At 39.0% G+C, this 26309-nt stretch overlaps 2 protein-coding genes and 1 non-coding gene across 4 annotated transcripts in view; 2 read left to right on the forward strand and 1 right to left on the reverse strand.

The window, feature by feature from the left end:
* Positions 1–11296, forward strand: part of LOC126184697 (coiled-coil domain-containing protein 175-like) — a 142509-nt gene extending 131213 nt beyond the window's left edge. For both annotated transcript variants that reach the window (XM_049927210.1, XM_049927209.1), the window contains exons 7-8: positions 9563–9676; positions 10851–11296. In XM_049927210.1, coding sequence (XP_049783167.1) covers positions 9563–9676; positions 10851–11165 — 429 coding nt within the window. In that variant the 3' untranslated portion in view covers positions 11166–11296. The remainder of the gene's footprint in view (positions 1–9562; positions 9677–10850) is intronic.
* Trnat-ugu (transfer RNA threonine (anticodon UGU)) lies at positions 1781–1855 on the forward strand. The gene has a single exon. It is a non-coding gene; the product is annotated as a tRNA-Thr (tRNA).
* Positions 11217–26309, reverse strand: part of LOC126184698 (venom acid phosphatase Acph-1-like) — a 251930-nt gene continuing 236837 nt past the window's right edge. Inside the window, exons 6-7 of the mRNA XM_049927211.1 lie at positions 20508–20725; positions 11217–11616 (exon numbers count right to left, since the gene is read on the reverse strand). Of these exons, the coding sequence (XP_049783168.1) occupies positions 11437–11616; positions 20508–20725 (398 nt within the window). The 3' untranslated portion in view covers positions 11217–11436. The remainder of the gene's footprint in view (positions 11617–20507; positions 20726–26309) is intronic.

The following is a 26309-nucleotide window of genomic DNA, read 5'->3' on the forward strand; positions in this document are numbered from 1 at the left end:
CAAAATTATAAATGAAGAACAAAAAGGCTGCTGCAAAGGAGCACGAGGATGTAAAGAGCAACTGATAATAGATGCAGAGGTGACATATCAAGCTAAAACTAAACAAAGGTCGCTACACTATGCATACATTGATTACCAAAAAGCTTTTGATAGTGTACCCCACTCATGGTTACTACAAATATTGGAAATATACAAAGTAGATCCTAAATTGATACAGTTCCTAAACATAGTAATGAAAAATTGGAAAACCACACTTAATATCCAAACAAATTCAAATAATATCACATCACAGCCAATACAGATTAAGCATGGTATATACCAAGGAGACTCATTAAGCCCTTTCTGGTTCTGCCTTGTTCTGAACCCACTATCCAACACGCTAAATAATACAAATTATGGATATAATATTACTGGAACATACCAACACAAAATCACACATTTGCTATACATGGATGATCTAAAACTACTGGCAACAACAAATCAACAACTCAACCAATTACTAAAGATAACAGAAGTATTCAGCAATGATATAAATATGGCTTTTGGAACAGACAAATGTAAGAAAAATAGCATAGTCAAGGGAAAACACACTAAACAAGAAGATTACATATTGGATAACCACAGCTACTGCATAAAGTGATGTAAAAAACAGATGCCTATAAATATCTAGGATACAGACAAACAATAGGAATAGACAATACAAATATTAAAGAAGAGCTAAAAGAAAATTATAGACAAAGACTAACAAAAATACTGAAAACAGAATTGACAGCAAGAAACAAGACAAAAGCTATAAATACTTATGCTATACCATTATTTACCTACTTTTGGATTAGTGAAATGGAGTAACACAGACCTAGAGGCACTCAATACACTTACATGATCACAATGCCACAAATATAGAATACATCACATACATTCAGCAACAGAAAGATTCACATTAAGCAGAAAGGAAGGAGGAAGGGGATTTATCGACATAAAAAACCTACATTATGGACAGGTAGACAATTTAAGAAAATTCTTTATAGAACAAGCAGAAACTAGCAAAATACACAAAGCAATCACTCATATAAATACATCGGCTACACCATTGCAATTTCATAACCACTTCTACAACCCTTTAGATTACATAACATCAACAGATATGAAGAAAGTAAATTGGAAAAAGAAAACACTACATGGCAAGCACTCGTATCATCAAACACAGCCACCAGTATCATCTAACACAGTCACACATCAATCAAGATGCATCCAACACATGGCTAAGAAAAGGCAATATATACAGTGAGACGGAAGGATTCATGATTGAAATACAGGAGCAAACAAGAAACACCAGATATTACAGCAAGCATATTATTAAAGACCCCAATACCACAACAGATAAATGCAGACAGTCCGAGTCCCGGTCGGGGCACACATTTTCAGCATGTCCCCAATGTAGTATATCAACGCCTGCTTGCAACTAGGGTGTCCATTTAATTATCATTTCATTTCTAGCAAAGCTGCATGGTCATCCACGGTAACTGTTCTTTCGGGAACAGATACTACCGTCATATATAGTTAAAAATATGGCTTCCCGGCCATTGACCTTCTTGTGCGAACGCACACGCTATGCTCGAACTCGTACGGGACTTGGTAGATTAATCTGCCACGAGTAATGAGTATGATGGGCAAACATCTATTAGATACACTACGAATGTAGTGGTGTGGACATGTTGGGAATGTGGATCTCACGGGGAGTGTGCAAGGGATAAGTCCCTGCAGACGCTCTATCTTCTGTGCCCGCGGTGGCTCAGATGGATAGAGCGTCTGCTATGTAAGCAGGAGATCCCGGGTTCGAGTCCCGGTCGGGGCACACATTTTCAACATGATCCCAATGAAGTATATCAATGCCTGCTTGCAGCTAGGGTGTCCATTTAATTATCATTTCATTTCTAGCAAAGCTGCATGGTCATCAACGATAACTGTTCTTTCGGGAACAGATACTACCGTCATATATATTTAAACAAAGGTTTAAGATTGGTCTTAATTTTGCACCTTGTTTGCCCCAGAATGGTTTATATTATTTGCATTTGATTTTCTTGGTAGGACTTCACCTGGTCATGACTGAACACCCCGATACCTTTATATTCCAATTTAGAAAGCAATAGACTGTGAGCTATAAAAGTGAGAGCATTTTTCAGATTATGAAGAAATAGTGTGTGATGTGTTCCAGCAACAATGGAACTATTAACTAAATTACACTGTTTCTATGCTTTTAAAGAATCTGATATAAATCATTTATGTTTGTTCGTTTTTGAGAGCTGACACTGCAGAGATATTGGTCTCTTATATTTTATGCGAGTCTTGGCACCTTTCTTAGAGACTTTATGTTTGCCTTTTTCAATTTCTCTGAAAATATGACCTTTAATCATTGGTGAATTTCAAAGTTCAGTAAGGAGCATGATCAATTCTGTTGCAAATTTTTAATATCTAATCAGGAACATTGTCCTCAACAGCAAGATGCACAGTGACACGCTTTTAGTCACCAAGTAACTAAGATCTGATATTCGAAAATGTACGAGTAGTACACTTTAATATCTGATTCATGTACTGCATTAAACAACAGCAAAGTAACGGTCACATGCCAAGTTATGATACATCTCAATACCAAATACCTGGAAAAGTGATAGGAATTAGGTAATGACAGCAGAATTAAAAATATTAAATAGCAGGCTGGAAAAAAATACTGGCTTTATATTCACATTCAATATCTTAAAGTTAACAGAGTACATAGTGGTCAGATTTATTTACCTAAAAGTCAAGCCATATGTACTGAATATAATACACTGTCTTAGACACCAGCAGTTTGGATAAACCACCACATATTGTACATTTCAACCTATTTGGGGGAGAGAGGGTTCAACAATACACACCATATTCTGTACCATCTCTGATAAGCCTGTCACTCGGAGCAAAGAGTGTTCAGTCTTTATTGAGCAAAAGAAGATTCAAGAGATAAAAGTTACCCAGTGCATACCAATCATTGACAACAGTCATTTGGCAACCAACTCCAAACAATGACAAACATAAATATGCACTTGCAAATACAGCTGCAGAACTGGATCATTTAATAATGAAACAAGTAAGCCTACATCAGAAAAAGCCATACGTAACATGATTTAGATTGCTACACTGTCTCGGGAAACATAAATATGGGAAAATACAAAATCTCTAAAAGTACATTTGTACCATAACCCCCAAAAGGAAAACACTTAGATAGAGCACTGAGCAAAACTGCACAGATACCATGTTCAAAGTTATCATTGGTCATAACTGAATCAGAAGAAGACTAGTTAATGGAGGACATTGTCTTTGAAGTATGCTCAAGGGATTCAACAAGGACCTCTACCAACCCTCTGACTAATACAATGCCCATATTTCCACAGAAAGGTTATAAGGGAGGAGGGGGTACAGAGAATAATTCAAACTGTTATTAGTAAAGTGGCTCCCACCCTATGGTAATGGATCATAAACAGTTTCAAGATACAAATGGAGGATTTAAAACTATTAATACAGAGTACATATCTGTCTTTGTGTCTACAAGAGATACGTTTGAAGGAGTTTGACTCCCCTGTGCTATGTGGTAATAACCTCCACAGAAAGAGTATCATCAGTGGGGAGAGAACTAAAAACTTCATAGATGATGTGTACCACTCCTAAGTTCCCTCCCTAACCACAAATTTACAAGCAATTGCTGTATCAATGGATGTGTGTCATAGGATCACTATATGCTCCCTCCATCTGTCCCTCAAGAACCAATAGCCTCTCACCAAACTCCTCTCTCTCTCTCTCTCTCTCTCTCTCTCTCTCTCTCTCTCTCACACACACACACACACACACACACACACACACACACACACACACACACACTTTTCACTTTTACACCTGCACATGTAGTTGCTGTACACTTTCAGTTGTCTAGCACACAAGAAGAGGGATGCATGTACATACATTCCTGTTTCTCAATACATGTAATGCCTCCACATTTTTTATGTGAAAACTCTTAAAGCTTTTTAACTACAATAAACTTTATTAATGTGCTATATCTGTATTCTTCATGTCTGCATATTTATTTCTCAACATAGCCACCCTGGCAATGAACACATTCCTCCCAACAAGAGACAAGTTTATTGATACCATCACTGTAGAATGGAGGCAAGACCTCACCTCTACTTGCACCGCTTCGTCACTATCAAGGTGTTGTTTAAGTTACGGAAACAAATTAAACTTGGATGGGGTCAAGTCAGGACTGTCTGGAGGATGATTGATGAGGATGAACCCAAGGTGTCAGATAGCTGCAGATGTTGCAGTACTTGTGTGTGGTCTGCCATTTTCATGATGGAGAGGGTTCTCCATGTGTGGACTAAGTTTTCTGTGGCTAGAAATTTGATCACAGCAGACTGTTTATCACACACTGTCACAGTTACTTAACACAGTGTGATGTTACATGCTACAATTTGGAGTTGTCTAGTGGCAGAGGGTTACAACCTGTGTCAGCAAACCATGAAAGGTGACCAAGTAATATGCATGACACTTAATATTTCCACTGATACTGAGAACAGAACAAAAAATTTGGAGGCATTACTTTTCAGTACACTTTGTAGTACAAAGCTCTGTGCTAGGTTGATTAATATCTTTTGTGTAATTATGCTTGTGTGAGAGTGATAGAAGAGAGAGATATGCCAAATACCTAGTGGTTACAATTAAAGTGCAGCTACTCACAGAGGTCCAGTGTGGGCTGTAATTATCATATGGTAGATATTCTAATACGATAATGTGAAACCAATTTACACAAGGAAAATAATTAGTTCAAAATTTGGCCATCAGGTGCAAGTCTGGTGCTCTGAATGTGAGAAAGATTTATTGAAATGTTTGCATATGTAATGGACTAAGAACAGGATGAAAGCAGAAATAATCAAACAAGTGAGAAAGTTATAATGTTAATTTTATTATTAACTGTCTTGTTCAATGTGAGCACCGGAGACATCAACAACATGCTGTACAGTGCCAGATTTGCACCTGTTGGCCAAATTTGGAACTAATTTTTTTTTTCCAGCGTAAATCGGTACTGCATTAACACATTAGCATACTTACCAAGTTTTGCTGCTATACCATAAGTACAGCCCACACTGGACATCTGTGGGTAGCTGCACTTTAATTATAACCATGCTGTAGTATGGAATTTAAACGATTTACCCAATGCCAATGAGTGATTTTTAAGAACTACTTCATCTTGTTGGACCATCAGTTGTGCTAGATAATACAAAAGACAGAGGCAATATACTAATGGCAACAATATTAGCTCTAACGCTTCAATTTCCTGCTGTAGCAGTTCCAGGTATAAGTTTGTCAGGTGCTGGTGAAATCCCTAAGTTGATGGGCACTTAACATTTCTTTCTGTGGGAAACAAAACACTTGGTTGTTGCTTTATGTTTACATGCAAATATGGTATATTGTTCCATGAAGGTTGAAGTGCTGACCTCCTGCCAGGAACCTGACAGCTTTTGAGATAACAAAGGCAAAAAGCCATTGTATGATAGTAAGAAAAGTTGGTGGTATGAATTCCTTAACTCCATAAATTATTTCAGGAAAACTTTGTTTGTGTGGGAGACCATGATGAGCATTTCAACCAAAGGTTACCTATTAGTGCTGTAATGAGAACAGTATTTTCCAGACCAACAAAGAAGACATTGACCAAACCATTGTGGAAGATATCTCTTGATGTAATGACACTGTCATTAAGGAACCAGCTTCTTCTGAGAATAAAGTTGATCTGACAAAAGAAGGTATGCCAGAATTAAACAAAAACTTACCTTGTTGGCATTCTTGAGAAGGTCTTCCTCTGGGTAGATGATAAATTTTTACATGTAAAGTAATATATTTTAATATTAACAGCCATCCCACTTGTATGACTAGTGTCTTACCTCGGTAACAAAAAAGTAAGTATCATTAGCAGACTGTATCACAGGAGTAAAAGTAAATTATGATGGGGCACAAATGAAATATCACAATTAACAAAATTTGATTCTGGGTTCTTTCTTTCGAAATGTAGTTTGAGGAGGGCTATGCGAGAGGCGTTCAATGAATTCGAAAGTAAAGTTCTATGTACTGACTTGGCAGAAAATCCTAAGAAATTTTGGTCTTATGTGAAAGCGGTAGGTGGATCAAAACAAAATGTCCAGACACTCTGTGACCAGATAGGTACTGAAACAGAGGATAACAGACTAAAGGCCGAAATACTAAATGTGTTTTTCCAAAGCTGTTTCACAGAGGAAGACTGCACTGTAGTTCCTTCTCTAGATTGTCGTACAGATGACAAAATGGTAGATATCGAAATAGACGACAGAGGGATAGAGAAACAATTAAAATCGCTCAAAAGAGGAAAGGCCACTAGACCTAGTTCAATTTTACACAGAGTACACGAAGGAACTTGCCCCCCTTCTTGCAGCGGTGTACCGTAGGTCTCTAGAAGAGCATAGCATTCCAAAGGATTGGAAAAGGGCACAGGTCATCCCCGTTTTCAAGAAGGGATGTCGAACAGATGTGCAGAACTATAGACCTATATCTCTAACGTCTATCAGTTGTAGGATTTTGGAACACGTATTATGTTCGAGTATAATGACTTTTCTGGAGACTAGAAATCTACTATGTAGGAATCAGCATGGGTTTTGAAAAAGACGATCATGTGAAACCCAGCTCGGGCTATTCATCCACGAGACTCAGAGGGCCATAGACACGGGTTCACAGGTAGATGTCGTGTTTCTTGACTTCCACAAGGCATTCGATACAGTTCCCCACAGTTGTTTAATGAACAAAGTAAGAGCATATGGTCTATCAGACCAATTGTGTGATTGGATTGAAGAGTTTCTAGATAACAGAATGCAGCATGTCATTCTCAATGGAGAGAAGTCTTCCGAAGTAAGAGTGATTTCAGGTGTGCCACAGGGGAGTGTCATAGGACCGTTGCTATTCAGAATATACATAAATGACCTTGTGGATGACATCGGAAGTTCACTGAGGCTTTTTGCGGATGATGCTGTGGTGTATCGAGAGGTTGTAACAATGGAAAATTGTACTGAAATGCAGGAGGATCTGCAGCGAATTGACGCATGGTGCAGGGAATGGCAATTGAATCTCAATGTAGACAAGTGTAATGTGCTGCGAATACATAGAAAGATAGATCCCTTATCATTTAGCTACAAAATAGCAGGTCAGCAACTGGAAGCAGTTAATTCCATAAATTATCTGGGAGTACGCATTAGGAGTGATTTAAAGTGGAATGATCATATAAAGTTGATCGTCGGTAAAGCAGATGCCAGACTGAGATTCATTGGAAGAATCCTAAGGAAATGCAATCCGAAAACAAAGGAAGTAGGTTACAGTACGCTTGTTCGCCCACTGCTTGAATACTGCTCAGCAGTGTGGGATCTGTACCAGATAGGGTTGATAGAAGAGAGAGAGAAGATCCAACGGAGAGCAGCGCGCTTCATTACAGGATCATTTAGTAATCGCGGAAGTGTTACGGAGATGATAGATAACCTACAGTGGAAGACTCTGCAGGAGAGACGCTCAGTAGCTCGGTACGGGCTTTTGTTAAAGTTTCGAGAACATACCTTCACCGAAGATTCAAGCAGTATATTGCTCCCTCCTACATATATCTCGGGAAGAGACCATGAGGATAAAATCAGAGAGATTAGAGCCCACACAGAAGCGTACCGACAATCCTTTCCACGAACAATACGAGACTGGAATAGAAGGGAGAACCGATAGAGGTACTCAGGGTACCCTCCGCCACACACCGTCAGGTGGCTTGCGGAGTATGGATGTAGATGTTTCTGTGTATATAAATGGACTACAAAAATCTCTAAGAGATTTTGGGAAACAGGTGCATACAACATTCTTCTTTCAGCTCTCGCACATTATATTGATAAAATGCAGTATTGTGATGAGACGATGCTGATTGTTGAGTAAAGCTTTGAAACGTTGTTCATTATAGCCTGATACATTATCTACAAAAAAGTAGGCTACAAAATCCTTGTTTGAATGATTCTTGATTACTTGCTTCATAATCTGGTCTCCTTATTAGGTAGAATTAATAGAGAATACTTATAAAACAAACATTACATGTGGAATTTTCTGGTAAATGGTAGAACAGAGGCAAAGGCGTTGTGCATCACAGGAAGGCTTGTTGTTAAAATTCCAGGAATGTACATTCCTGGAAGGTTCAAGCAACATGCATCCCACTGGTCACTAGTGTACTTCATGAAATGAACGTGATGGTAAAATCTGATAAACTTGATCTAATATAGAGGTTCATCAACAGTCATTCTACATGTGCACCATTTGTACATGGAATAGGACAGGGAAAAATTATAATAGTGTGCAATTTATGATTTGCCACACTCAATAATGTGGCTTTTGGAGTTCGTATATAAATGAAGAAAAATGCTTGAAATGACTGTAGAGCAGGTTTGTGATAAAAGTAGCAATCATTTCACTGTTAATATTTGAAACTGACTGAGGAGCAAAGAGACACACACATCGGTAAAAAGATGAACATATGTCTGGAATTGTGTTAATATCATGAGTATTTAAAATTTGTTATTTCTTAAGAGGAAGTCATTCATGTTTGTGAGTTTTCTATGTACTTCATTTATGGATTGTACCACATATGCATAATTATAACTATTCATAAAAGTAACTAACTGAAGTACACTTTGTTTCTATTAATAACTGGGTATCTGTAAGAAATTTTCTTTTGTGGAGTTGCTGTACAGCCAGTGTAGTATGATACAGGTCTGCCCTTCACTGAAAATAAAAAGGGACAGTTCTAAGTTCTCATAATATGTTTAGCAGGCGGTAGTCCAGTATCATACAACAAGTTTTGACATATGTGGTTTTAATTCATCAAACTATTGAACGACACTCAAACAGCAGATAAACAAAGCCACACTTCTTCTGTTAAATTTTGCCATAAGACCTCTGGGATTTTGTAACTATGGCTTAAATTCCACATTAGACTATAAGCTACATTATAACCAGCTAGGTAGGTTAGTTTACAAATTAGAGAAAAGCAAGAGCATATTTCCTCTTGTAGGACCATACCCTGGTGACTCACATTGATGTTCAAACTTCCCTTCAGTTTGGAGACAGCCTTACTTATAAAATGTCAGTCTTGCCTGTTTGGTTTCATCACATATTAAGGCATAGACAGACCTTATCTGTCTTTTTTGTACCCTAGCTAAAGTTTGAAACCATAACTTGCTAGTGACTGTGATACCTGAAATTTGCTTGAAATTCCATAGACTGTATGACCTAAACTGTTGTGTTCCAGTTCTTAACTTTCTCAAATGATTTCAGTGAAAAGTCTTTTTTTGTTTCATGGTGTGGGGTAGGTATGGGAGATATTCATTAATTACAAGATAGTGCACATTTCATTTTTATAAATAATTTTTTATGCAATATTGCAATTTGTAATGAGTAAAAGTGTATTTCATGTTATTACTTCTGTTCCTGCCAGTACTGCAATGAACTTGAAGTAATGCTTGAGAGTTACAAGAAGAAATGCCAAGCAATTGAAAGAACATCACAGACCGCTAGGAGAGAAACTGATAGACAGCAGAGTACACTGCAGGTAAATATATTCATCCATTTATATACCAGGAAGTTTGAGTGGTTTTAACAGTAATTCAAGTTGTGTCATCTTTGGCAGGTAGCATGTTATGAAACTCATGGTGTTTTCACACAGACAGCTGCTACTTGAATTCATTTTATTTTACAACCAATTTTAGTCTTTCAGACCATCATCAGGTACAAAAACATCACGACAATGTACATATTTCCACATTATGATCTCTGTCATGTTTATAAAGCCAGTCTCTAATCTGAGTAGAAAGTAAAACATTCATGAGGACTGATAAAATACAAGCTTTCCATAACAACAAGCTAGGTGATATAACCTTTTGATAGTAATTGTTATTTGTGGAAGTTACATAGATCAAAGATAATTTTATTACAACTGTCTTGATAATGCTGAATACAGTGGAAAAGTATACTGGTTGTGATTGCTAAGCAGTCATCTTCAGAACTCCTATCTTCCAAAAAAAGACAAAAAGGCAGTATCTATTGTTAAACTTAAAATTGGAAGGTGTATGAATATGAAAAATAATATATCTTATATATGTCTTGTTACAAGGTCACATGCCACAGCCATGGTGTACATATTTCGGACGCACAATACAAATGGCCATTCCTGCTTCTGCTGATTAATTAGGGACCTGAAGTCCAATATGCTTAAAAGATATTTCTTTAGATGATGTAAACTTGTCAGTGGAATGTCTGATTTAGACATTTTTCTTCATGTTGTTAGGAGAGTTTAGTTGAAGAGGAAAAAGTATGTGAAAAAAGAAAATGTATATAAATCTAACTTTTTGTTATGTAGAGCTTGGAACATGGAAAGAGGTAATATATTCACTTATGGTGAGAAACAAAAGGTAAATTTCAGTACAGAAGATGTGAGATTCTTAATTAAAGTGGAGTTAATAGTACATTGTAAAATGAAAGGCATGTGAATTGTTATGGGATTGTCAGCACTGATTGAGAAGAGAATCAATGAACTCATAGTCATAAGGTCATTTCTCTCTGTGTGAACAATGAAATGCTAACAAGATGTGTTTCATTATTGAGAAATTGGTCTATGAAAGAACATTATTTGTGTATTTTAGCATAATTTACCAGTGAATTTCTTTCTGTAGCTTAAGTCTGTTAGTCATTAAAATTGCTAATACTTGCTGTAATTCTAATTTCAGGAAGACATAGAGAAACTAACATTTGTAGTAAAACAACTTAGTAAACGGCTAAAAGAACTGGATGTAAAAAGACAGGAGCAAGTTAAACGTTTTCACCATAATATGAACTCACTTTATAAACGCCTGAAAGCGGTGGAACAGAGTATACATAAGAATTTCACTGAAAGGTCCAAAGATCATGACTTACTTGACAAAGAAATTTCAGCAGCAGCTGAGATCATGTTGAAGAATGGACAGTTGTTACAAATGGAACTGGAAGATTTAATTCAAGATGTTCTTAGAATGCAATCTAATGTTGATAAAGCTAAAATATAAATTGGGACTTTATAATACTGTGGTGGAAATGTGAATGCAATTTTAGATGTATTAATTTTATTGACATTTTTATGTTTGTTACTATTTTAATCATCATAATTTTTGGGTTGTTGCTTATAAGTTTCTGAAAAGTTGTTGTCAAATGATCATATCTGAAGAACCAGAGATGCACAAGGCCATATAGTAGTACTTTATCTTCATTTCGCCTCCTCCTCATTCTCCTCCTCCTCCTCCTCCTCCTCTTTCTTTAATTGGCAGCTCGTATTACTATTTAAGGAGGTGCTGGAGTTGGTGGTACATAATTTGGGTCTTCAACTTCACACTCAGTTTCCAGATTTTTTGGAATCACATCATCTACAAGTGTCAAGAAAGTATCTAGCTTACAATCCAGTTCACATCCTGAAATTTTTAGTGCATATGGATCAAGGCTAGTTGAATTTCGAAGATGTATCTGAAACAAGATGCAAAGAAACATCAATTACTTCCCTTTTGAGATTTATATATCATAATGGTACATTGTTATCCAAATAATAAATTAAACAGATATTAAGCTAGAGAAATGAGGAGGAGGAAGGATTACATTTTATTTATGATGTAGGCATATGGAATGACCCAAGAAAAACTGGTGTAAAGGTATCAACAGTTTTTGTTATGGCAGTAAGTGAAATAGAAAGGAAAAAAGTACTAGAGTAGCCAACATTTACCATATAAAAGATTACAAATACAACTGTATAAAATATTGAATTATGAAACATACAGACAAAGGAGTAGAAATTGGAGGAAGAAGAATAGGGTGTTTGATATTTGCTGATGACATGGTCCTTCTAGCCACAGGGAAAAAAGAACTACAGGATTTGGTGGACACCGTTGCAACTAACGGAAAAAAATATGGAATGAATATTAACACAAATAAAACAAAAGTATTGGCACTAGGAGGAAATAAGAAAATAAAAATTATGCTGAATGGAGAAATACTAGAACAGGTGCAAAATTTTAAGTATCGTGGAAGCAGGATAGACTCTGACTGGAAGTGCACCACAGAAATTAAAACAAGGATAGCAATGGCAAAAGAGGCGTTTTATAAGAAAAGGAGAAATTTCTGCAGCGGACTGGACAGAGAACTCAGAAAGAGACTCATAAAATATCTTGTATGGATGTCCTTCTATATGGCGCTGAAACATGGACTATGAGGAAAAAAGACAGAGAAAGTCTGGAGGCTTTTGAGATCTGGACATGGCGGAAGATGGAAAGAATAAGTTGGATGGACAGAGTAAAAAATGAAGAGGTACTGAGAAGAGTGGGAGATAAAATACAGTTACTAGATGTAATAAAGAGAAGAAAAAGAAATTGGATTGGGTATATATTAAAAAAGAAGGACGGACTGATAAAAACAGTTTCAGAAGGTTATGTAGAAGGGAAAAGGAAGCGAGGAAGGAAGAGATTCCAGATGCTGGATGACATTATGGACGGTAGAACATACAGCAGCCTTAAGAAGGAAGCAATGGATCGCAGAAAATGGAGAGGCAAAGGACCTGCTAATATAGCAGATAACTGATGATGATGTTGATGATGATGATGATGATGATGATGATGACAGGTGGCAGCCAAATGAAAATGAGACAGATAGGAAAAAAAGTAGGTAAACTATTTACTATTTCAAAAGTAATCACCATAAGTGTTAACACATTTATCCCATTGTGATACTAGACAGTCAGTGCCATCATGGAAAAAAATGTTTCCAGTTGGCTACGGAGACATGATTGTACTCTGGTGTGCACCTCTTCATCCGAAACAAATCGATGATCACAAATGCCTTTCTTCAATGCTCCAAAGATGTGGACACTGTGTGAGGAGAGATCGTACTTTTTGGAGCATGTGTAGAAGCTTTCCAGCAAAACTTCTGCAGCGTTGTCGAAACAACCTTGGCAACCCATGTACCCACCAGCCCACACATTGCCAAGGTTGTTTCTACTGCATTGCAGAAGTTTTGCTGGAAAGCTGTTACACGTCCTGCATTCAGTCCTGATCTCTTCCCTTATGATTTCCATATCTTTGGAGCCCCGAAGAAAGACACTTTTGGCTGTCAGTTTGCTTCTGATGAAGAGGTGCATGCCTGAGTACAATCATGGTTCCATGGGGAAGTGCAAACATTTTTCTGTGAAAGTACTGATCATCTTGTCTCACAATGTGATAGATGTATTAGCAGTTATGGTGATTAATTTTGAAGTAATGAACTGATTACTTACATTTTTTCTCATCTCTCTCGTTTTCATTTGACAACTCATTATACATAAAACTGCTGTTGATTACAAACAGGACACTATGTAAAACATGTACAATCATGGGCATAAGTTACGGAATATTATAGATTCATAAAAATCATTGCATCATAGCAGTAAGGTGCAGATTAAATTTTGCTGTGACAGACCAGAAAAATGTGCTGTACATACACATCTACATCTACATCCATATTCCGCAAGCCACCTGACGGTGTGTGGCAGTGGATACCCTGAGTACCTCTATCGGTTCTCCCTTCTATTCCAGTCTCGTATTGTTCATGGAAAAAAGGATTGTCGGTATGCTTCTGTGTGGGCTCTAATCTCTCTGATTTTATCCTCATGGTCTCTTCGCGAGATATACATAGGAGGGAGCAACATACTGCTTGACTCTTCGGTGAAGGTATGTTCTCAAAACTTTAACAAAAGCCCGTACCGAGCTACTGACCGTCTCTCCTGCAGAGTCTTCCACTGGAGTTTATCTATCATCTCCGTAACGCTTTCGCGATTACTAAATGATCCTGTAATGAAGCGCGCTGCTCTCCGTAGGATCCTCTCTCTCTCTTCTGTCAACCCTATCTGGTACAGATCCCACACTGTTGAGCAGTATTCAAGCAGTGGGTGAACAAGCGTACTGTAACCTACTCCCTTTGTTTTCGGATTGCATTTCCTTAGGATTCTTCCAGTGAATCTCAGTCTGGCATCTGCTTTACCAACAATCAACTTTATATGGTCATTGCATTTTAAATCACTCCTAATGCGTACTCCCAGATAATTTATGGAATTAACTGCTTCCGGTTGCTGATCTGCTATTTTGTAGCTAAATGATAAGGGATCTACACTCCTGGAAATTGAAATAAGAACACCGTGAATTCATTGTCCCAGGAAGGGGAAACTTTATTGACACATTCCTGGGGTCAGATACATCACATGATCACACTGACAGAACCACAGGCACATAGACACAGGCAACAGGGCATGCACAATGTCGGCACTAGTACAGTGTATATCCACCTTTCGCAGCAATGCAGGCTGCTATTCTCCCATGGAGACGATCGTAGAGATGCTGGATGTAGTCCTGTAGAACGGCTTGCCATGCCATTTCCACCTGGCGCCTCAGTTGGACCAGCGTTCTTGCTGGACGTGCAGACCGCGTGAGACGACGCTTCATCCAGTCCCAAACATGCTCAATGGGGGACAGATCCGGAGATCTTGCTGGCCAGGGTAGTTGACTTACACCTTCTAGAGCACGTTGGGTGGCACGGGATACATGCGGACGTGCATTGTCCTGTTGGAACAGCAAGTTCCCTTGCCGGTCTAGGAATGGTAGAACGATGGGTTCGATGACGGTTTGGATGTACCGTACACTATTCAGTGTCCCCTCGACGATCACCAGTGGTGTACGGCCAGTGTAGGAGATCGCTCCCCACACCATGATGCCGGGTGTTGGCCCTGTGTGCCTCGGTCGTATGCAGTCCTGATTGTGGCGCTCACCTGCACGGCGCCAAGCACGCATACGACCATCATTGGCACCAAGGCGACTCTCATCGCTGAAGGCGACACGTCTCCATTCGTCCCTCCATTCACGCCTGTCGCAACACCACTGGAGGCAGGCTGCACGATGTTGGGGCGTGAGCGGAAGACGGCCTAACGGTGTGCGGGACCGTAGCCCAGCTTCATGGAGACGGTTGTGAATGGTCCTCGCCGATACCCCAGGAGCAACAGTGTCCCTAATTTGCTGGGAAGTGGCGGTGCGGTCCCCTATGGCACTGCGTAGGATCCTACGGTCTTGGCGTGCATCCGTGCGTCGCTGCGGTCCGGTCCCAGGTCGACGGGCACGTGCACCTTCCGCCGACCACTGGTGACAACATCGATGTGCTGTGGAGACCTCATGCCCCACGTTTGAGCAATTCGGCGGTACGTCCACCCGGCCTCCCGCATGCCCACTATACGCCCTCGCTCAAAGTCCGTCAACTGCACATACGGTTCACGTCCACGCTGTCGCGGCATGCTACCAGTGTTAAAGACTGCGATGGAGCTTCGTATGCCACGGCAAACTGGCTGACACTGACGGCGGCGGTGCACAAATGCTGCGCAGCTAGCGCCATTCGACGGCCAACACCGCGGTTCCTGGTGTGTCCGCTGTGCCGTGCGTGTGATCATTGCTTGTACAGCCCTCTCGCAGTGTCCGGAGCAAGTATGGTGGGTCTGACACACCGGTGTCAATGTGTTCTTTTTTCCATTTCCAGGAGTGTATCTTTCTATGTATTCACAGCACATTACACTTGTCTACATTGAGATTCAATTGCCATTCCCTGCACCATGCGTCAATTCGCTGCAGATCCTCCTGCATTTCAGTACAATTTTCCATTGTTAAAACCTCTCAATACACCACAGCATCATCTGCAAAAAGCCTCATTGAACTTCCGATGTCATCCACTAGGTCATTTATGTATATTGTGAATAGCAACGGTCCTATAACACTCCCCTGCGGGACGCCTGAAATCACTCTTACTTCAGAAGACTTCTCTCCATTGAGAATGACATGCTGCATTCTGTTATCTAGAAACTCTTCAATCCAATCACACAATTGGTCTGATAGACCATATGCTCTTACTTTGTTCATTAAACGACTGTGGGGAACTGTATCGAACGCCTTGCGGAAGTCAAGAAACACGGCATCTACCTGGGAACCCGTGCCTATGGCTCTCTGAGTCTCGTGGACGAATAGCCCGAGCTGGGTTTCACATGACAGTCTTTTTCGAAACCCATGCTGATTCCTACATAGTAGATTTCTAGTCTCCAGAAAAGTTATTATACTCGAACATAATACGTGTTCCAAAATTCTAAAACTGATCGACGTTAGGGATATAGGTCTATAGTTCTGCACATCTGTTCGACGTCCCTTCTTGAAAACGGGGATGACCTGTGCACTTTTCCAATCCTTTGGAATGCTACACTCTTCTAGAGACCTACGGTACACCGCTTCAAGAAGGGGGCAAGTTCCTTCATGTACTCTGTGTAGAATCGAACTTGTATCCCATCAGGTCCAGCGGCCTTTCCTCTTTTGAGCGATTTTAATTGATTCTCTATCCCTCTGTTGTCTATTTCGATATCTACCATTTTGTCATCTGTGCGACAATCTAGAGAAGGAACTACAGTGCAGTCTTCCTCTGTGAAACAGCTCTGGAAAAAGACATTTAGTATTTCGGCCTTTAGTCTGTCATCCTCTGTTTCAGTACCATTTTGGTTACAGTGTCTGGACATTTTGTTTTGATCCACCTACCGCTTTGACACAAGACCAAAATTTCTTAGGATTTTCCTGCAAGTCAGGATGTAGAACTTTACTTTCGAATTCATTGAACGCCTCTCGCATAGCTCTCCTCACACTACATTTCGCTTCACGTAATTTTTGTTTGTCTGCAAGGCTTTGGCTATGTTTATGTTTGCTGTGAAGTTCCCTTTGCTTCCGCAGCAGTTTCCTAACTCGGTTGTTGTACCACGGTGGCTCATTTCCATCTGTTACGATCTTGCTTGGCACATACTTTTCTAACGCATATTGTACGATGGTTTTGAACTTTGTCCACTGATCCTCAACACTATCTGTACTTGAGGCAAAACTTTCATGCTGAGCCATCAGGTACTCTGTAATCTGCTTTTGGTCACTTTTGCTAAACAGAAAAATCTTCCTACCTTTTTTAATATTTCTATTTACGACTGAAATCATTGATGCAGTAACCGCTTTATGATCGCTGATTCCCTGTTCTGCGTTAACTGTTTCAAGTAGTTCTGGTCTGTTTGTCTCCAGAAGGTCTAATATGTTATCACCACAAGTCGGTTCTCTGTTTAACTGCTCAAGGTAGTTTTCAGATAAAGCACTTAAAAAAATGTCACTGGATACAAGAGCTCTTCAGCTGATTGTCCACTGGAAGCATATTTACCTGACCAACTGATCAGCTGAAAATGGCCAAGTACAGCCAATTAATCCCAAGATATGTAAAGGCATTGGTAAGTGTTTACTGCACATGACCAACTGAAGGGTGCATTCCAGTGAAATGAGATTGGTCAGACATAGTTAGTTCAAGCAGGCATTTGGTGCTGCTTGTGTCTGATTGTTTCATAGCTAATTATCTACTTTGGATGCTGAGAAATTTATAAGTAAAAAACATAATACTGTGTGATTATATGTATTGAATATGTAACAGTTTCACAAGAAAAAGGTAATGCAAACCTGACAAAGTGTACATCTAAAAATGAAAAAAAATTGTGGTAACTGTAGTTATACACAGTGTTGAAAAATACATTGTCAACTGCACATCCATGTTATATACCTAGTAAACTATAAAGTACTCAAACCAAAAATATTTTGTCATTCCTGCAGTTCATTTGTGCTAAAGGACATCATAAATTTCTCTTGAATGGGGTATGTTGCACTGACATTACAATTTTTGCTGTCAGAGGCATATCTTTTTGTTGATAGTGTTAGCTGGCAAGTGAATGCAACCACTTCATATTTCTCATTCTAAATAACAATGTTTTGTAATGGGCCTATAAATTTGACTATTACGTCAAGATCAATAGGTTTTTCAGTTTCATTGCTTCTTCGCAACAATCTCCACTATTCAAAATGGAAATTCTACCACTCATTGAGACTTAGAAAAATACTTGTTAAGTCATTGGAACTTAACCAAGTTTTGACAGTGGGGAGTGTCTCATCGAATAAGTCTTTATTGGATAGCCTTCATAACCCAGGAGAATGTGAGGTACAATACTATTTGTTCTTGGTATCATCTAATGATTTGCTGCTCTCATTACTCCCTCTTGAAATTTCATAGAAAGTCTAGAACATGAAAAACCACAACCCTCAGTCACTTTTCCAAATGCCCCAATGTGTACAGTTGGAAACCTGTTATCTAAACCAGGTACAACTGGTAAGATGATTTGTGGGAGGAAGGATTGGGAATATTTATAATTTCTAAACATGGCACTTGAATTTCATAGACTCTTTATCCTCAAGTGCATGCTATCTATGCACCTCAAACAATTTAATAAGTCTTATTTCTTCCAAGAACCATTTACTGTTACTTTGACATCATATTTGGGAAAATGTATTTGCGAAGCATTCTTCACCCCCATGAGGTATGCATTTTCTAGAAAGTAAAACTTTCTGTCCATATTCTAATGAAGTAATTCAGTTGCCTGGTGATGACCATGTGTTGGGCATTATTTGGTTGTAGTATACAAGCTTCAGTGATTGGCCATATTTGGCCGACAGTGTGATCGACAGGTATAGGCCCAGTGGACAGTTAGGCTCAGTGTTCCTGAACAGTGTGTGGAGGCAGTGGTCATGAGCATAGAGGTTCTGACTATATTTTGTGTCCATTTGGCATCTAGAGTTACAGGAGGTGGAATGGCGCAGTATACACATGTGCATAACATTACAAATGGCTGGATTGGAGGCCAGCTATAGTGGATCAGAAGCTGAATATAACCTGTTGCATGACTTTATGGCTATGAAGAGCATTTCAGTAGTGAATAAACATTTAATAGCCGTACAGGCAATGTCAACAGTGGGCTGAAACAAAGCACCAAGTTTGTTATCTTAAGTGCACCAAGATTTTCAATCAGCAGAGCAATTACCCTGGTTAGAGATGTAGCAGAAACTTATGTGTCACACTTCCCACATCAGACTGTCTGTCATTAGTTCTGAGAAGCTTTCCTGTATATATGCCCCTCACACAAAGACAGCATGTGCCTCGGGAATTTGCTGACTTTTCCACCATGTGTAGGCGTATGAAGAGGGAAATAGCGTCCTGTCCAAGGACAGTTGCAGTTTAAACTAAAGATTGATTCCCACCATCTGTTTATGTGGCAAGCCCCTGGAACATTTTATACGATCAAGCCAATTCAATTTTGTGGAACATCCTAGTGTACTCATCTTGAGCATCATCATGCTATGAGCATCTAAGGCCACTGCATGTTTTTTTTCTGAGGGTGCTGTACATGTGGATAATCTCGCATTGGCATGTGTACCATTTTGAAAATCACATATTTAGAATAGCTACCGCACTTAATGCACTTCAGTTAAATTGAATATACATGGGCTTGTCCATCCTGTTTTGCCATGTAAGGACATCCCACTCAATACTGACATTCTGCACATAAGCAGCAATGGAACACTGCACACAGTAAGTGGCACTCATATGCCCTGGCCAGTTATCAGGTATACCGTAACTGTGCCAAAACTCGAAATGTTGCTGGTGCACCTATTTGAGAACCTGGAAAATTCCCTAATAAATGGATAGGTCTGTAAAATATTGCCACAGATTAAAAAATAGTTCGACATTCTAATTATGAAGCTTGTCACTAAGGATGCCTGATGCTATAGAAAACTTTATCTTTTACCAGTATTAGTCAAAATGAGTATAAGAGAAATGCACCTTCAATCTTCGGAAACCACAAATGTTTGTAAAGAATACAGTATTGAGTTTTTGCTACTACTATGAGCTGCACATTCTATGAAATAACTGAGTTCAACTTTTGCTAATATTATGAGCTGCACCTTCTATGAAATAACTGAGCTCAATAGTTGTATGCTAACTTCAATGAAAATTGTAAAACAGTCAAACTCAATAGTGAATACTCACTAAATATAATTACCAACAACCTGTAACAGTTATGTACATTACTCTGATGAGAATAAGCTTATGTCACTATACATGTCAATGCTGTACTGCAGTGTTTCCTCTACTACTTTAATTATTCTGGTCATTTTACCAGCATTATATCATTTGCCTCCATATCCCCTCTTTATTTAGGAGTTCATCAGTCCCAATTTGTTCTTCGTATATGTGGTTACTTGCTGTTCTTTTTGTTTCTGTATAGCCCTCCTCAAACAGCCCTTGCAGTGCTCCCTTTTATAAAATTTTGCCATCTTCAGTGTTGTAACTACAGGTTTGACAACTTTCTACAGTGTGTTTTTAACATGAAATTAGGAAATTACAGACTTCACTTCAGGTCACATAAGAGGGCAAAGTGAGAAAATATAAATTTCACATGTGCTCACCTGGACACTGTGCTCTCCACTCGTTTTGTCTTGATGTAGTTCTATCATAATTAGTGCACCATATGCAGGAATTTGTTCATCCCATACTTTCAGTGCAAGAAGTAAATTTGATATAGTTGAGTCATGCCCAGCATACATATAAAATTTTCTTTGTGATGGCGTTAAAGTCCCATTGGCTTTTCCTTTCATGTCATTGACTATTTTTCTTAATAGTGGACCTGAAGAAGAAGAATTTCTGAAAAATTGTTGGTTGAATACATATGCAGCCACTGCAAAGCATCTGATTCATGTACAACTGAAGAAAATTCCATTTTTGAACCCATAAAAATCAGTGAATTTGTTCACTTCCTTCAATTTTTAAAAATTGTTATGTGGAAGAATTTTGTGAAAATTTACCTACTTCCATGTACTTCTAGTTGTACAATTGCTAGGAACTATGTATGACATGAAATGACTGTGCTGATGACTTAGGAGTATATGCATGGAATATTACAAGGAATACTTATATGCAAACAATTTAGTATAATGTGTACCTACACTGTGAACCCAAAATCCTGGGCACCTATTGCTGTTCATTACAATGGTAAAAACTATGCTTAGAGGATGTAATGTCTGGGAAAGGATTTTGAACTAATTTATGATACGTTAAAGGCTGGATGAGTTCTTCATTCCCTTTCTTCCTGAAGCATGGTGAACACTTTTTTAGTGACTTTCACCTGGACTGCAACAGATGCTCTTTATTAACTGTATAATTCATTCATTCATTCATTCACACACTGTGTTCTGTATATTTCACCATAAAGGTGAGCCTCTAGAAATATGGAATTTATTCATTCATCATATTTTGTAGATCCCATCAAGAAGAACCATCCTCAGGGATGTAGGATGAGTCAATCTATACATTTACAAAAGACAAGGAAATCATGAAAACTTATCTGTATGCTGTATTAACAATAAACTATCACTATACTGCTTCAAGTTATTCATGCTTACGTCATGTAAATTTAATTGAGTAAATTAGTAAAAAACTGTTGCTTTTGAAAAGAATCTGCTGCCTCCTCAGTTTTACTATACAGATGGTGTTTATCTGTTATTATCAGCTTAGTATTTGCTTGATTACAATGGTATTTTTCAAAGAAAATATTTTCTTACATTTGTAAATACTGAGTTCTATTTACGGTACATTGGAACTTGTTGCACAGCTTTAAAACAAACGCTGCTACTTGCTATATAGCTAACAGTTTCAATCCTTGAATCTAGATATTCACATAATTTGTAGATAGAATGGCCAGTGATGTATTTTTTAATTTTCTTTTGAATTGGTAGGGTTTCCCAATTTCTTTCTTTATGTTAGATAGGAGGTTTTTAAATATCTTTCCACCGGAATGCATGACTCCATTGTGAGCCCTAGACAAGGAGGCAAAGTCTGTATGAAAATTATTTTTATATCTTTTATGTGACTTTGTAAATTACTGTTCACCTAAAACCAATTTTTATTATTAGCAACAAAAGCCATGCAAGATTGTAATTATTGGGAAAGAAGTGTAAGAATAGAAGGGGGGTCAGCAGATGAAAGTGCCATCCCACCAGAGCACATTTTGCATTACTGCATGTTATATGTTTGATCAAATCAAGGAGGACCACATAAATATAATAATATGATGCAATTTATGTAGTGAAGAATATTTTCTAATGGTACACAAGGAATTACTTGCTTCCAGCTTGTGGTGTACTTGAAAACACAACAGATTATGTGATCAGACTAGTCCTTAATAAACAGCACTTCCTTCCACTGACCCCTTCAGTTCCAATACCCTTAAAAAGGCTTCTGCAACATGTATGGTTGTTTACTTTGTACAACATTCTTATTGTTCATTTCTGCTGAATGAACACTATACTTACTTTAGGTGCCTGTCCCAGAAGATAATTGCATTAAACAGCAGTGACTAAAAAATGTGATATAAGCCAACACACTTGTCTTTGTGTCAACACAGTGAGAGATGCTTCTGTTGGCATAAAAAATGAACTGATACATGGAAATGAAGGCTTTCTCTATGCATTTCAGTGATGAAGTCTTCTTGGGTTATCAGGCGAGTCAAGGTGTCATTCTGTGACAACATTTCAATAAGTTTCCTACTCGTCACTTTCAGGCAATGTATGAAGATGATGAATAGGAAACTTGTCGAAACATTGCCAGAGAACGACTTGGTTGATAACCCAAGAAGTCTTCTTCATCAACCTGAACTCAGTTTCTTGATTAGTTTATTTATGTGATGACTCTATTTTAACTTGTTACCTAGCTGGATCCTAAGGAATTTTACCCAGTGTGTATGGCCATTAGTGTCTACTTCTGGTACTAACAAGTCATTATTGATAGTATGAAATGGCATAATATGATCCTTTGTGACATTTAGACTTGACTGTGAGTTCTGAACCACTTGTAAGCACGTCCTGCTATCATATGAGTTATTTCTGCTATGACTGAGTTTATATCATTGATCCATATGCTTGTGTTATCAGCAAATATTAGAGTTTTTAAATATCTCATTGAAGTAATCTGAACATCATTTACGCAGATCAGAAACAAGAGTTAGCCCAGCACCAATTCTTGTGACACTCCTATTGTGTTCCTCATTCTAGTGTTCGTTTCATGCTGGGAACAAAATCTGTTAATGAGACCAGGAGGGATGCCATTAATGCCATAATACTTCAGGTTACAGAATATACCTACAGGATAAATGCTCTTGTTTAGTGCTGCTAGGTATCGTATGGCTTTCGCAGTAGACAATCCCTAGCAAAAGCCAAACTAAGAGGCAGTTAACAAGTTTTGCTTAGTTAAATGAGTCAGAATTTTCTTGTTCAGCACTGCTAGTAATTCATTTATGAGGTATTGTGTTGCTCTTTCACTGTGGGTAATCCCTTGCAAAACCCAAACTAAGAGGCCATTAACAAGCTCTGCTCAGTTAAATGAGTCAGTATTCTGTCATAGGCCACTTTCTCTAACACATTTCAAAATATTGGAATGAGTGTATAGGTGTGTAATTATAAGTGGTTTGCTTGTGCCTTGCCTTGGTAGATGGGAACTGCAACAATAACAATGTCATCATCACATAAAATCTAAGTAAATACTTCCCTCCCCCCACCCCACCCCCCCCCACCCCCCACCCCGCACACACACACACCTTGCCATGGTGGGGTGGCTTGCATGCCTCAGCAATACTGATAGCCATACCGTTTTTGCAACCATAATGGAAGGGTATCTGTTGATATGCCAACCAAATGTGTGCTTGCTGAAGAGGGGCAGCAACCTTTTTAGAAGTTGCAGGAGCATCAGTCTTGATGATTGGGTGACCTGGCTTTGTAACATCAAACTGTACTTGGTGAGCACCCAGACTGAGAAGAAAACCCAAGAATTTGGGAATTTTTCTTTCAAAATTTTATCACCTTATATTTTGTGATTTCAGTACTGTGTTCTATGGCTAGGCAGTAGCTGGACCTGGGTGTGTCGTACCAGATGTTACTTGGTGTGCCTTGGTCCATGGCTGGTTTACGTGAGTAATGGTCCAACTGTGGGTACTGCGGACAGGGGACACTATTTCAAGCCATTGCTGACAGTAGGACATCTTCAGGCACTACACTGCCAGCCAGTAGGAAAGCTGGAAATCGTCATGTGAGGGACCTGGAGCAGGCCAGCCAGAGGCATTCAGGACACACAGTTGTTCTCACCTACCACCTCTCCTTCCAGCTAGATGGTATGCTGGCTCCTATTTTAGGACATCACACCCTCAGAATGGCTGCGGCAGCCCCATAACACCACAGCACATGCCTTTTGCTCTATTTCTATGTAATATGGCTTGGAGCAAATGTGGCACTGAAGTTCTTGTTACGTTTCTCATTTTGAGAAATTTCCTAGCACACCCGGGCATCCACATCCCACCTCCATCCTAACTTGGCTGTCTCTGCACGAACATACATGACCTTGCTGTGCTGGTACTGCAAATGGCAGAAATCAAGTGGAAACTACAGCCATTACTTTTCCCAAGGGGATGCAAATCTGCTGTGTGGTTAAATGATGATGGAATCTTCTTGAAATTCTGAGGGTAGCAAGGTCAAATACAGGGAGGAAAAGGTTATAAACCACTTGTGCAGAAACCAGATGGCAGTTATAGTGAAACAGTGTAACCTATTCCAGATGTTATTCAATCAGAGCACTGTCAAGCGATAAAGGAAACCAAAGAAAAATTTGAAGAAGGGATTAAAGTGCACGAAGAAGAAATAAAAACGGTGAGGTTTGCCAATGGCATTGTAATTCTGTCAGAGACAGCAAAGAACTTGGAAGAGCAGTTGTATGGAATAAACAGTATCTTGAAAGGAAGATATAAGATTAACATCAACGAAAGCAAAACAAGGCTAATGGAATGTAGTTGAATTAAATCAGGCAATGCTGAGGCAATTAGATTAGATTCAAATGGCTCTGAGCACTATGGGACTTAACATCTGAGGTCATCAGTCCCCTAGAACTTAGAACTACTTAAACATAACTAATCTAAGGACATCACACACATCCATGCCCAAGGCAGGATTCGGAACTGCTTGGCCACAGTGGCCGGCAATTAGATTAGGAAATGAGACACTAAAAGTAGCACAGGGTGGTTATACTTAAACTTCCGATACTTCAACCAGTGTAGATGGAAAACTATTAACCTTATGGGTACCCAACTTTATAGGAATGATGTTCAGACTGTGTGGTGCAGGATTTGCATTGTTAGTAATGTTAGTGTCATGAATTGGCATTTGGGGTGGGTACTGGTATGGAGACGTGGGGTTAAAACACAAGCATCAATATGCATTACAGTTGAAGGCAGTCAACATGGCTCTGGACAAAGTGAGCAGGACTTTACTCATAAAATTTTGTTATCAAAACAACAGCAATAGTGCTGCTGCTGTTCATAAGTATCTACGCACTAAAGAAATAAAGAGAGGTCCTCTTTCCATGTAGTGGGGTTGAAGAACATGGTTCGGAAGTTTGAATTAACTGGTGATTTGGAAATTGTTCCTGGAAGAGGCCAACAGCCATTTGTACCACAATTTTTTTAAAGTTATTGTTGAAATGGCTGAGATATGCAACACTAATGCACATTGAAGGTTGAAGGTGAGCATTGTGAGTTTGACTACATACGTGACCGGGCTATAGCTGCACAGCACAAATCATTTGAGGCTGCAGAAGACACCTTGAGCTCTGACTTACAGATGCTGAGAGACTACTTTCACAAATGAAGACAGCACTGAACCCAGCTAAGAACGACGTACCGTGCTTCCACATTTGTGACTGCTCAGCAAGAAGAGAGCTTAATTGCAACTTCAGAGGGAAGTGACTCAACCATAACAACTACCCTAAATATCTAGGAGTGGATAGGACACTTTTCTTACAAGGGGCATCTGGCAAAGATAACAGGTCAAATGAGGACAAGGAATAACATCGATAAACTGTGTGGCAGCTCTTGGGGGCTCCACAGCAAATACACTTCATACATCAAGAGATGGTCTTATCTGTTGGATGGTGGAATTCTGTGTTCCTGAATGGGTTAATAGCTCACATATGAACAAGATTGATGTACCAAATGACAGTATGCGGATTATCAGCAGCACAATAAAATTGCCCGTACTTCATGGCTGTCCTCTTTGACTTAGTACCACTACTGCACTCAAACTTCAACATTCACAATGTCTGGGAACAACACTGGAAAGAGCACTGCCCACTACCCACGACAATGTTGAAGTTTCACAATCACATAGAAGCCT

The sequence above is a fragment of the Schistocerca cancellata genome, chromosome 4 (genome assembly GCF_023864275.1).
Source record: "Schistocerca cancellata isolate TAMUIC-IGC-003103 chromosome 4, iqSchCanc2.1, whole genome shotgun sequence".
Lineage (NCBI taxonomy): Eukaryota > Metazoa > Arthropoda > Insecta > Orthoptera > Acrididae > Schistocerca > Schistocerca cancellata.